At 48.9% G+C, this 14,208-nt stretch overlaps 1 protein-coding gene across 1 annotated transcript in view; it reads right to left on the bottom strand.

Moving 5' to 3' along the window:
• Positions 1-9,159: 9,159 nt before the first annotated feature.
• MARCH4 (membrane associated ring-CH-type finger 4) overlaps positions 9,160-14,208 on the bottom strand; it is a 116,984-nt gene continuing 111,935 nt past the window's right edge. The window contains exon 9 of the mRNA XM_008055556.2: positions 9,160-9,777. Within this exon, the coding sequence (XP_008053747.1) occupies positions 9,410-9,777 (368 nt within the window). The 3' untranslated portion in view covers positions 9,160-9,409. The remainder of the gene's footprint in view (positions 9,778-14,208) is intronic.

Below are 14,208 nucleotides of genomic sequence, written 5' to 3'. Positions count from 1 at the left end.
GACAGAGTGAGACTCCAACTCAAAAAAAAAAAAAAAAGAAAAGAAAGGAATTGGCACTGCTGGGGTCGGTGGGGGGGCACATAACATCAATAAGGGTGCCTGATCTCAAACCAGGCAAATGGGCACCAAAGGGAGGCCCAAGCTTTACATGCATAATGTCTACTTGTATATCTAATCCTGAATTTGTACCCCACAGCTTTAAAATAAAAACTATATATATAGAAATGGAACCCCATTTGAAGGTTATGTGGGAATAAAACTCAAACGGTGCTTAAAAACAGCACACTGATGAACACTCTTACCGCCAGGTAAGAGCCCTTAGCTGACCCATTCAGCATCCAATCCCATCTCCTGTTCCCTTGGTGTATTCCACAGTAGGAGCTGAAAAGGGTACATAATCACTTTCCCAGCCCTTCCTGCAGCCAAGGGCGGCTCTCTGACACATTTCTGGCCAGAGTGTGGCATGTGGAAGCAGCTAGGAGTAGAAATTGGGTTCTGGGAAAGCTTTAACATTTCCTGAAATAAAGGAGGGTGTGCCTGGGGCCACCCTTTCTCCTCACTTTCCTGCTTTGAGCTGCAGTATCCTCTTAAGAATATGAGGTTACAGCCACAGGTGGCAAATCAACATGCTAAGGATGCCAGAGCAGACGGACGGAAAGAGCCTGGGTTGCTAGTGGCATCCCCCAGCAACTGGACCAATGCTAGCAGCCACCCACTCTGGACATGTCATTATAAAAAGAAAATACACCTTTAACTGCTGAAGCTTCTGCTTGTTGTGTATGTTACTTGTAGCTGAAGAACAACATAAATGGAACAGAATCTTGGTGCCACGTATGCATTTTTGCTTTGATTTAACTTTGTGCTTTTTATTTTTATTTTTTTTTTGAGTCAGAGTCTCACTCTGTCACCCAGGCTGGAGTGCAGTGGCGTGCTTACAGCCACTGAAGCCTCGACCCGCTGGGCTCAGGCAACCCTTCCACCTCAGCCTTCCAAGTAGCTGGAACTACAGGCATGTGCTACCATGCCCAGCTAATTTTTTTATTTATTGTAGAGACGAGGTCTCACCAAGGTGCCCAGGCGGGTCTCGAACCCTCAGGCTCAGGCAATTCACTCACCTCAGCCTCCCAAAGCATTGGGATTACAGGCTGAGCCACTGAGCCCGGCCGATTATCTTTGTTTTAAAGACGAGAAAACCAGAGACCAAAACAATGAAATGACTTACCCCTCATGCACCAAAGATTCCAAACTGGTTCTGGTTGCTTCCATAGGTCCCCATTCTTACAGTCAATCCAGTTAGAACAATAACAGGAGCAGTGAGGGGACACTTGGATGGGGGGCTTTGTCATGGTCAATGCCAGGAATAATGGAGAACCCGTTTGCCTTTGGCCAGTGGATCAAGGTCTTGCTCTCAGCTTTGCCTCCCAATATCCACTCTGAGTTCTATATCCTGAAAGCCTCATACCTGAACCCTGCCCCTTCCTAGGCCCTTAAATCAGAGTTCTGATCATAGGTCTGTCTGATCTTAGGTCCCTTCGCTGTTTCACCTGATATCATCCAAAGAAAACATTTTAAAGACACTGTTTAAAAGAACACTCTTTTTGTATGTCTGTGCATATTATCTTTCTGTTTAATCACTTGAAAACTTTGAACAGATTCATAAAGAGGATTAAGGGAGAATATCAGTTGCAAATGCTGTCACTATGCAAACGTAAGCCCCTACTGGATAGGAAAGAAAGGCAACCCGTTACAGTTCTTTGTTCCCCCAACCAGCATACCATGGATTTAACACAGAGCTTTGGCACAGAGATATATGAAAACCTTTGTATTCGTAGTGGATTTTTTTTTTTTTTTTTGTGAGGGGGGAGGTAGGTGCTGCAAGTGACCATAATTTAGCTTAGACTCATGTAAGCAAAAATGAAATGTATTGGTTAATGTCCTGGGAAATCTCAAGGAGAAACTGGCTCAGTCACGGGTGGGTCTGTGAGAGAGAAGCATCTCTCTCCTGAGCTTGGCTGTGCGTGTCTCTACTTGACCTTATTCTGAAGATAGTTGCTTTCCACGTGGCAGAAAACGGAATCTTTCATTTTCCTGACTCACAGACTTCCAGCTAGCAACCTTAGTGGGGTCGGGGAAAACTGTGCATCTCACTAGCTCTGGTGGAAACATCCCGGGGAGAAGGTGGGCTGGCTTTGGACATATGCTCATTTCTGAACCAATCCCTGTGGACAGAGAAGTAAGTGACTTTGATGATCACACTGCTATGGCTGGAGTGGTTTTAGGGGTTCAGCCCTACCAAAACCACATGGTATGGGTTTCCTAAGGAAAAGAAGGTCACTGTGTGCTGGGTAGACAAAAGCAACGGGTGTTGTGGACAATGTGAGCTAATGCCTCAGTCTTGAAGCTTTTGGGGAAGGGACGAGGTCTTACAATCATGTCACCAAGAGTCACTAGGCAAGTGCACACACTCAGTATGCCCAGGCAGTAATAGCTCCATCATTTCTCCGTCTCTTCTTCTTCTTCTTCTTCTTCTTTTTTGAGTCAGAGTGAGAGTCTGATGCCCAGGCTGGACTGCAGTGGCATACTCTCGGCCACCACAGCCTCGACCTGCTGGGCTTAGGCGATCCTTCTGCCTCAGCCTTCCAAGTAGCTGGAACTACAGGTGCGCGCTACCATGCCTGGCTAATTTTTTGATTTATTATAGAGACGAGGTCTCACCAAGTTGCCCAGGCTGGTCTTGAACCCACTGAGCTCAGGCAATCCTCTCACCTCAGCCTCCCCAAGTGCTGGGATTACAGGCTCAAGCCACCTTGCCCGGCCTTACACCTCTTCTTGAAAGCGACACAGCATCCTGGGTTGGAGGATCAAAGGGTTCCAAGTCACCCCTTGGGATGGCCACTGCCTGGGACAGAAGTGGTGCTATCCCAACTCCAATTTCTGGACAAAAGGGGCTGCTCAAACCAAGTGACATTACAGAGCTCAGAGGACCTAACAGAGGTAGACTCCTTCCTGTCCCTCTCCATCTGTTACCCAGATGTCTTGATTCTCCTGCGGAAAAGGACTGCTCAGTCAACAGGCCATGGCTCGGTGTCATTTCTGGGGGATCTGTTTGTTATTCACCCTCTGTGTTTATGTCTTCCTATATGTGTGTTTGCATGTCAAATGCACATTCATGGCTGTGGTTCTCCTGGCTAAAAGAACACAATACAACTCTCACCTGCTTGGGGATGATTGAAACTCCATCACTTACAGAGTTACTCCTCTTGCTTAAGAATTATCTCCTCTTAAAAATGCAAATTCCCCAGGAGAGGAAATACCGTAAGCTGGCTTATTTACAGATAATAAGAGTAAGCTTGCCAGGCTCTTGCATGAGAAAAATTTCTGATGAGAAACGCTCAGCTTCTTACTAGAGTCTAGTAACCAGACAATGAGATGCTTGAAGTTTCTTATATCTAATTTACATTAGAGATGCGTACCTGGCAAGAACCTTCCACATGGCAGTTTCTTACTGTGGGTTTCTACGTGAATAAACTTCAAGTTGCCTTCAAATTTGCAGTTAAGCTATGTTATCCACAACTGTAAGTGACACCATTTAAGGTGGGATGGAAAATCAAGGGAGAAGAATTAGGTACAACATTTGGGCTTAGCATAGAGTTTTTTTGTTTTTGTTTTTGTTTTGAGTTGGAGTCTCACTCTGTCGCCCAGACTGGAGTGCAGTGGCCGCTCCCGGCCACCACAGCCTCGACCTGCTGGGCTCTAGTGATCCTTCCGCCTCAGCCTTCCAAGTAGCTGGAACTACAGGCGTGCACTACCACGCCCAGCTGATTGTTGATTTATTGTAGAGATGAGGTCTCGCCAAGTTGCCCAGGCGGGTCTCGAACCCGCGGGCTCAGGCAATCCACTCACCTCAGCCTCCCAAAGCGCTGGGATTACAGGCTGAGCCACTGAGCCCGGCTCATCCTGCTCTTTCATTTAGTGGACTGCCCACTTTGTGGGAGAGGGTCCCTCAGGACCGATTGCACCAGGCACCTCACTTTCCCTGCTACCGGGCCTCAGAGTTTAGAACTACCAATTTTGCCCGACACCAGGGATACTGAGGTTGTTCTGTGTTTAGGACTTTTGTTTCTCAAAAATTAGGAGGGCAGGAGCACAGACACGAGACTGCTTCTCTTTTCTTCCATAACCCCAGGCCACACTTCCTCAACATCCCTAAACATCTACTGAACTCTTGGGTTTGTCCTGAGTGTGATGATGAGCTGTTTTGGGATGTGTTTTGGGTACCACATTGAAAGAAGAGAGACTCACCTCAATGACCAATGGTTGCAAGCCAGGGCAACATTGACGTCTCTCAAGCGGTGGACTTGGGCAGGAAGAAATTTCGCCAGCGGATTCGTGGTCTGTGATGGGCTAGGTGAGGAGTAGGGGGGGATATGGCGGGGGCAGCATAAGAGAAAAAAGGATCGATGGGGGAAATAGCAAGTGCTCTGTTAAGTAGCCGGCCCCCAACCCGGTGCCGTCCAGACCCCAGGCTTAGATCTAAGGTGTGTCACCCAGCTGTCCACAGCACCCGCAAGCACCTCCCAGTTCCCGTATTTCATTGGAGCCGCCCCTCAGAGTGGGTGAGGAGGCAGGGGGAGAAGGTGTTAGGACAACTCCATCACTGCTGGAGGATCAGACCCTCGGAGGTGAAATCATCTGTGATCACTTACTACCACGAAGTGGGATAATTTGAGAAACAATAGCGAGAAACAATGCAGAACGTACTTCTCTCTCCCACCTCACTGCCCTTTCAGCTGCACAATACAATGAATTCTGCTTACAAAGCGCGTCACCACCCTTCGAAATGGGTTATTGTCAAATCAAGCCATGCCCCTACCCTCTGCTATACATCTGGATCTCATGGGCAAAGCAAGGACTAGCAGTAAATCATCTCATGGAGACCGAATGAATACGTTATGTGATTTTGGAGTTTCTGTGCCCCAAGATGGCGACAGATCTGATTTTCCTGAGAGACAGGGACAAGGCCTCATAGGAGGCGGGAACCCCCCCAAAACCAATTTATTTATTAAAAATTGTGTATTTATTCTTGCATGTTTAAGTTTCAGTCTCCTTCAAAGTGCTATCCGTTTGATGCACTATACCTATCGAGATGCTTTTTCCACGGCTGAAAACAGTTTTTGAACTCCTCCATTTTGATGCCTTTTAGTGCCTCTGCTGGTTTTTGTTTTGTTTTGTTTTACTTCTTCCACATCAGCAAAAGCATTTCCCTTGCGGACTTTTTTCATCAGGAAACAAAAGAAAGTCACTTGGGGCAAGTGGGGTGAATAGGAAGGGTAGGGCACAGGGGTCATACCGTTTTCAGCCAAAACCTGCTGAACACTCAGTGTGGTGTGGGCAGGTGTGCTGGTAAATCACCCATCTTGAAATGGGCAAGCGCTTAAAAGAATCTCAAAAAAAAAAAAGTTCACCGAAGCTGGACATAGCCTCTCACAACAATGCTAGCCGGTACACTGCTGCCGACGGGTTCTTAGTGGGGGAAGCCTGTACTAAAAGGGGCCTGACCCCCAAAAGATAATTATGGTTTTTTGAGTTCCCTTCATATTCATGGAGTCCTCCTAAATGCTATGAACTGAGTAGAAATTCCACCCTGACAGTCTTTGCCACTTGCTTGGAACCGGGGCCAAAAATCTAATCACCAATAGGACACCCTTTTTTTTCTCTTTTTCTTTTTTTGAGTTGGAGTCTCATTCTGTCACCCAGACTGGAGTGCGGTGGCATGCTCCTGGCCACTGCAGCCTCGACCTGCTGGGCTCCAACGATCCGTCCACCTCAGCCTTCCAAGTAGCTGGAACTACAAGCACGTGCTACCATCCCTGGCTAATTTTGGATTTATTGTAGAGATGAGGTCTCGCCAAGTTGCCAGGTTTGGTCTTGAACCCTCAGGCTCAGGCAATCCACTCCCCTCAGCCACCCAAAATGCTGGGATTACAGGCTGAGTCACCCAGCCCGGCCCAGGATAACCTTTTGCCTTTTTGTTTTTTTCTTTGAGAAGAGTCTCTGAAACCCTTTTGGAACCTGGTCCTTTGCCCATAAAAATATGGTTCAACTATTTCTATTTCAAAATTCCCTTGTTCCCAAATATAACTAACTATTATACAGGCTTTATTCAACCAGGAAATTCTCTGGATAACTGCAAGAACTGGCTGTTAGATAAACTCCGCTTTTTTTCTGAAGGGGGCAGAAATAGTTTATTTTTATTTAGCCTCAATCTTCTCAACCTTCAAAGCTTCCTGTAGATCTCTGCCATCCTAACCTCTGTCTGACTTGGCCCCAGATTTCCCTTAAATGAGTGCTGATTGTCTTGACGAAATGTGATGGGGTGGTCATGATCAATCAACGCCAGGTCATCTGGGAGTCCTGGCTGGTGACTCTGGGCGAGTTATTTCAAGTGTTCACTGCATCTGCGAGATGTGGATCATGATAGTATTTACCTCATCTGGCTGTTGGTATTATAAAGCATTTAATTTGGTACCTTACACATAGTAAGAACTTTAGAGGCTAGCCTAGTTCCATACATGAGCCACACTCATGGACGATGTACTAGCAATTTCTCTGGGCTACTTCTCATTGTGACCCCCGAATGACTGCAAGATTCTGAAGTGCCCCGGGGACCACCACAGAAAGATAACACGACATGATAGGCAATGTAATTTTGCAGATATGCATATTTTGTTGTATTCTAATGCCCCCCCCACCTTTTTTTTTTTTTTTTAAGAAATGAGGTCTCAGCCGGGCTCGGTGGCTCAGCCTGTAATCCCGCGTCTTGGGAGGCTGAGGTGAGTGGATTGCCTGAGCCCGCGGGTTCGAGACCCGCCTGGGCAACTTGGTAAGACCTCATCTCTACAATAAATCAAAAACTAGCCGGGCGTGGTAGCGCGCGCCCGTAGTTCCAGCTACTTGAAAAGCTGAGGCGGAAGGATCGCCGGAGCCCAGCAGGTCGAGGCTGTGGTGGCCGGGAGCAGCCACTGCACTCCAGTCTGGGCGACAGAGTGAGACTCCAACTCAAAAAAAAAAAAGAAAGAAAAGAAAAGAAATGAGGTCTCACTATGTTGTCCAGGCTGGACTTGAACTTTGAACTCCTGGGCTCAAGGAATCCTCCCACCTCAACCTCCTGAGTAGCTGGGACCAGTCATGAGCCACCAGGCCGGTTCTTTACTACTTTTTTGAAAATAGATAGGCTATGTAACACATCTATAGTGTCCATAAATATTTAACTAAACTGAATGGCTGGTCCCTAGAGTGCACTGAAATAGACACCCTTACTCTACAAGGCTTACTTACACAGTATTGTTGTGCAACACTGTATGCTGTTTGTATGTTTTCCTTGTATGTGGTCCTTGGTGTCTCCCCAATTATTAGGTCTCTTCTAGCCCTCTGAATCGTACAAGCCTGTGTATACCCCACTGATGGCATTGCCTGACTCACTGCCAGCCCCAAGGAGGGACAACCAGGTCGAGTTGAAGGGAAAAAAGATCATCCCTGCTGCCTTGGAATATATCCAAGCTCTCTCAGGGGACCTTAACTTGGGCACTGTTCTCTGAAATTCAAAGGAAAACTGTCAGGGGAACAATATCTTAACACCCCTCTCCTGTGGCTCCCCCAGCTTCTGTAAAATGACCCCAAGGGATGGAGTGCCCCAAGCTTTCTCCCAGCACCAATGGTCTCTGCTTCTAGGATTCCTGGGCTGAACCCTTGGGAGGGTTTGGGACTGAAGGATGCTGTCCACTAGGAAGCCAAGAGGCCACACACACACATGTGCACACGCATGCACGCCGAAGGGAACATCCTGTCTGCCCTGCCCACCTGTACTCTCCAAGGAGAAATGAAAATGCACTTGACCTCTTTCCATGGAGAAGCAGAGCAGACAGCGAGAAAGAAGATAGGTGACGTCGTGGAGGGAGAACAGGGAAGAGGAAGGAAAAACTCACATATGGAAAGGGACACTCATGGTAGGGAAAGAAGTTTTATTTTCAAGCTCTTAAGAGAATATTACAAACAACAGAGAGTTTTAAAAAACCCTAAAAACTAGTTTAAAAAAGTACTCGACAGTGTCCTTTGAATACCCACGGATGACGCGGCCATTGTGCAATGACAACCAGAACTCTGCAGGTGACCACCCAGTGGCCTTCCCCGGCAGGGGGCCGGGAGCGAGCAGGTGGGCTCCGGGGACCTGATCCTCCCTGGCTGCCCGGGAATGACCAGGGAGCACGAAGCACTGAGCATTAGCCTGACTGCCTCTCAGGGAGGCTCCCAAGGAGCAAGAAATACTGAGGTTGGTCTCCACCCCACCCCTTGGGACACGCTGGCCATGTTCCTCTAGACCACTGCAGCCGCTCTCCTGGGAGATCCTGGGTTGGGGAGGGGTGCCCTGCCGCGGGGGGACTGAACCTTGCGTGTGCCCAAGGCAGGAGGGGGCATGGCACTTGAGCGTGTTCTGGCCACAGGTGGGGTTGGGTAGTTGGGAAAGTCGTTCCCGGATCGGCCGTTTCCAAGGCTGATGCCACAGCAGCAGAACTGTGCTTGAGATACCCACCGGAAATCTGGACTTTTCTCTAGCGTGTGCGTGTGTGCATGTGTGTGTCCTGTAAACAACTTTGAGCCAAATCACCATAAAATAAAGTAACAAGGGCACAGAAAGACACCCATCTCCAAACCCAAGCCCTCTCTGAACTCCCCGGGAATGGGGAGTTCCAGTTTGGAAGGTCCTTCGGGAAGGAGACACACCCTCCCCCGGCCATTCGCACCAACGTCTCCCTCCCTGCACCATCCCATCTCCCCACCATCCCACGTCCCCACAGCCCTCTGGGTCAGCCAGTCCTGCCCACCCGGGTGAGCCCAGAGGTCCCAACAGCTGTGCGTGTCCCTGCCAGCCCACACCCGCCCCTCCCCCTCCCCTGGCGGCCCAGGGAGAAACAAAAACAAACTCAAGGTTGGAACAGAGCAGGCCGCAGAGGCTTTCCTCTGGCCCCTTGACCTTGGCACCACCACCAGTCACATATGGGTTTCACCCTTCTGCAGCCTCTCTCTCTGGTGCCTCGCCTGTGGGGGCATCAGGGTGGCTTTGTTCTCTCAGGCTAGGTTCGGTCTGTATTGCACTTGGTCGCCTGACTCTGTGTTGGTTTTTGTGGCCGTTGTCATGCAGAATGACACTGGCTGGAAATCGCAAAGTCGCACCTGGTGCCAGCCTCACTCCCGCTCTGACCCGGCCCCAGGGCTCCCTCCAGGCCCCCCACCATCTGCCTGCTCCCTGCGCCGGCCTGTGGGTGCCGCCATGCCTCCCCACCCCCGCTCCCCGGCCCCTTCGGCCACGGCCACGGCCACGGCCACTGCCTTCCTCCCAGGTAGCTTCTTTTCACACTGTCGTGACTCTCATGACAAGCTCTCGGCTGCCGCCCGGGGTGCTCCGCTGTTCATGAGGTCTCAAGTGACTCAGGATGTGCAGGATGGTGTAAGCACAGTGGTGATGGGACAGAGGGCCTGAGGGGTGACTGGCAGACCGGGCAGAGCCCTGCTCAGGGGCAGGGGTGCCCGCTGCCTCCTCCTCCTCCGAGGGGATATTGGCCTGGGTGGCTGAGGAGGTCCGAGGGTTGGTCCTGCCTCCTGCTTTTTGCTCCTCCAGGTCTTTTGTCTTGTCATAGTTCAGCACTTTCCACTGCTGGTTGACGGCCTGCCACCGTTTAAAGATGCGGTACACAGAGGGTCCCTCGTGGATGATGAGACCTGGGCAGGGAGAGGAGAAAACAACGGCCAAGTAAGAGGAAGCGGGTCACCAAGAGAAGGCCACAGTCCCCCCGAGTTTATCTACAGGCATCAGTGCTGGCTCTAGCTCTGAGGCACAGGATGGCCATCCCTGGATTCCCAGGCTCAGTGAGTCTTCAGGAGGCAGAAGGTGGAGGGGCCACCACACTGAGACCGTGAAATAGTTGAGAACAGGCCAGGTGTGGTGGCTCAGCCTGCAATCCCACCACTTTGGGAGGCCCAGGCAGGAGCCTGCGGGTTTGAGACCAGCCCAGGCAACTTGGCGAGACCTCGTTTCCACAGTGAAATAAAAAATTAGTCGGGTGTGGTAGCACACGCCTGTAGTTCCAATTACTTTGAAGGCTGAGGTGGAAGGCTCGTCGGAGTCCAGCAGGTTGACACTGGGGTGGCCGTGAGTGTGCCACTGCACTCCAGCCTGGGCAACAGAGTGAGAGACTCCGACTCAAAAAAAAAAAAAAAAAGAAATAGTTGAGAACCTACATGCAATTTGCCCCACCCCCTTCTTGGCTTGACAAAATCCAAATTCATCCATTGAGGCATAATATAAATATCTTTTCCTCCCTCTATTATGTATCCATGGCACCCAGGGCTTAGCAGATGCTAAAAGAACCATGTGCTTTTAAAGGCACCATACAAGAAACCCCATGGTCATAGTTGGCCCAGGCCTGCCAGATGATGTCTGAGATTCCGCCGGTTAACCCTTTGCACCAATAGCCCAGTGCTACTGAAATACAAACACCCCTGAGAGAGAGGACTCTGGTGCAGCTATATCTGCCAGAGGCATTGGTAGAGTCAGAAACAAGCCACACCTGGCAGCAAGGCAAATATATATTCATTGTGTGCCTACTGTGTGCTGAGTGCTGGGGATACTGCAGTGAGGGGGCTGCCCTCAGAGAGCTTACGTTCTCATGGACACACACAACAGACACATCAACACACCAATGAGACAATTTCAGGTGCTGACAGATGCTGTAAGGAAGATACTAGGGGATAAATAACCACTGGCTGCAGGTGTTAGGGTCCTGTTTTAGCGAGGGTGGTGGAAAGGCCTTTTGGAGGAGGTGATATTTGAACTGAGGCTTTACTGATGAGGAGGAGAGAGATCCGTGCAAAGATCTGGAGAGAGAGCACTCCAGTGGTACCAACCACAAGTGCAAAGGCCCAGAGGTGGGAATGGAATGAACAAAGCTCAGTGTGGCCAACACAGTGAATGGGTGGGAAGTAGAGGAAGATAAGGTGGGTAGAGGCCGATGGATTGTTGGGCCTTGTAGGCTATGGCTAGGAATTTGTATTTTATCCCGAGTAAGATCGGTTTTGGTGGGGGAATGATGTGATCTGATGAACCCCTCAGAAGGCTCACTCTGGCTCTGTGGGAATGAGAAGCTGAAGAAAGACAAGGGTGGCAGGGGAAGACCAAGCAGGAAGTGCTGTGATCATTCAAGTTGGAAATGGCAGTGACTAGGGTCATAGTGGCAGAGCAGTGAGAGATCGCTGGCGTCCTAGGTATGTTGGGGGCAGATCTGAAGACTTGCTGACAGGTGGCTGGGAGTGAAGAGAAAGATCTGGACAGCTCTGAAGCCTGTGGCCTCAGCAGTTGGATAAGTAGGGGTGCCACTGATGTGGATGGCATCAGTGCTAGGCATGGATTTTTGTGGTGATGGTGGTGGTGACTGGATTCATTTCCTATTGCTGATGTAACCGCATATAGTGGCTTAAAACAACACACATTGCCGGGCTCAGTGGCTCAGCCTGTAGTCTCATGCCTTTGGGAGGCTGAGGTGAGTGGACTGCCTGAGCCCGCGGGTTTGAGACCAGCCTGGGCAACTTGGTGAGACCTCATCTCTATAATAAATCAAAATGAGCCGGGCGTGGTAGCGCGCGCCTGTAGTTCCAGCTACTTGGAAGGCTGAGGCGGAAGGATCGCCAGAGCCCAGCAGGTCGAGGCTGCGGTGGCTGGGAATGGCCACTGCACTCCAGTCTGGGTGACAGTGAGACTCCAACTCAAAAACAAAACAAAACAAAACAAAAACACACATTTCTCTTACAGTTCTGGAGATCAGAAGTCTAAAATCAATCTCACTGGGCTGACGTGTGTCAGCAGTGCACCTGTCGGTTCTTTCTGGAGGCTTTGAGGGGAGAATCTGTTTCCTTGCCTTTTTCAGCTTCTAGAAATTGCCTGCAATTTTTGCCTTTTTCTGATATCACTCCAACCCCTCTCTTCTGTTCTCACATCTCCTACTACTCTTCTGTCTTCAAATCTCCCTCTGCCCCCTTATGAGAACACTTGTGGTAACATTTAGGGCCCACCTGGATAATTCAGGATAATGTCCCCATTTCGAGCTCCTTAAATTAATCACATCATCTCTTTTTCCATATAAGGTAACATTAACAGGTTCCGGGCTTAGGACCTGGATGTCGTCGGGGCCATCACAGTGATTACTAGTTATAACTACTAGTTACTACTAACCACCAACTATCACAGTGTTATGTTTTGGTCATGGTGAAAGATGTCATGTTCTCACTCATAAGTGGACCTTGAACAACTACCATAATACTATATAAGAAAAGGATTGACAGTAGTGGGAAACAGTAGTGGGGAGGAGAAATGGGGAGGTGGGATTGACAGTAGTCAAAATCTGCCTGGGGAAGGGGGGGCACACCTCATCAACAAGGGTACCCACACAATGAATATTTGTATACCTAACCCTTCACTGTACCCCACAACTTTAAAATAAAAAACATACAGTAAAAAAAAAAAAAGAAAGATGTCTGACAGAAACCTAACTGGAAGGGGCAGGCGGGTAGTTGGACAGAGGAGTCTGAAGCTGAGGGAGGGAGAAGTCTGGCCTGGAGACAGAAGTCATCGGCGTAGCGGTGGAATTTGAAGACTTGGGAATGGCTGGGGTCTCCTGGGGAGAGAAGAGGGCCAGTGGCAGAGACCTGGGCTTCAAATGGTTAGAGGCTTTGGTGGTGGTAGAGTCAGCAAAGAAGACTCTGAAGAAGTGACCAATGAGTACATGCAGGACCAGCAAGTGTGGAGACCTAGAAGTCTAGAGAAGGATGTGTTTCAAGAAAGGGAGTGATAGCTCTTTTAAAGGCTGCGGAGAGGTCAGCTCAAGTCAACTGGAAAAGGACCGATGGTTTGGTGGGTATGAGTGGAGACAAAAATGAAACGATAGTGGGAAAGACAGATAGTTCACATCTAAGCGCCTCTTTTTCTCCCATGCAGTCATCAGCTAAGATAGAAAGGATAAGAGAGGAAGTGTTAAAGACTGGTGGAGAGAGAAGAAGGTGGGAGATAATTATCTTGGAAAGTAGGAGTGTGAATTTGCAAGGGAGACATGGTGGAATTGTCTCACTCTGTTGAGTGTCCATTTGAGACTCATGGCCGTGAGTCTGAAGTGAGTCTAGTCATTGGTTGTGTGACTTTTCTCTGCAGCTTCAAACTGCTTGCTCAGGTGGATATGTGGAATAAGAAGAAAGTTGGGTTTAACTAATGTAGAGTGTTTTTCCAGGCAAGCGGACATGGGAATTATGTGTGCTTGCAAAGGATTGGTTATCATACTGGGCCATGGAGCCTAGGTTGGAGAGGAAGGGTGAACACAAAAGGCATACAGAATAATGAAAAATGGAAAGTGACAGTCAATGCCAGGAAGTCTCTGTGAGACTGGAGGAATGCTGGAGTCTGAATTACAAAGACTGGGGAGGGATGGTTAGAGGGTGGGATGTTTAAATCCAGATTTTGGAAGCGGTGTGGTTACTGGTGATGGTGAGTCTAGGGAGTGACCACTTGTGGGCTGGAAGAAAGGATCTTTGGAGCAGAGACCAGAGTGCTGGATGAAATAGCTGCATCAGCCATCCTCAATGCGATCAGACCAAACGTCCTTTTTTATATAACAAATATATTTTATTTTATTTTTTTTATTATAAAGATGTTCAGTACAATTCAGGGTTAGGTATACAAACGTTGATTATGCAGGTACCCTTGATGATGAGGTATGCCTCTCCCTCCTCTAGCAGTTTCCCTCAACTACCAATTCCACCCCCCCAACCCCCGACTGTTTCCCACTACTGCCAATCGCTTTCTTATAGTATTATAATTGTTCAAGGTCCGCTTATGAGTGAGGACATATGGCACGCTGTTCTTTGTTTCTGTGATAAATCACTTAGTATGATCAACTCTAAATCCATCCAAGTTGCTGCAAAGTCCATATGTCTGTCCTTCTTTGTGGCTGCATAATATTTCATTGTGTCTATGTGCCACATTTTTTTAATCCGGTCCAGCTTCGATGGGCAACATGGCTGGTGCCATGTTTTTGCTATTGTGAATAGAGCTGCAACACACATACGTGTGCAGGTATCTTGAACACACATATTTTAATGTCACCTTTC

This window comes from Carlito syrichta, unplaced genomic scaffold (genome assembly GCF_000164805.1).
Source record: "Carlito syrichta isolate Samal-C Ts95f unplaced genomic scaffold, Tarsius_syrichta-2.0.1 Scaffold301884, whole genome shotgun sequence".
Classification (NCBI taxonomy): domain Eukaryota; kingdom Metazoa; phylum Chordata; class Mammalia; order Primates; family Tarsiidae; genus Carlito; species Carlito syrichta.
The sequence above is the reverse complement of the archived record's forward strand: the minus strand, read 5'-3'. Positions and strand labels throughout refer to the sequence as shown.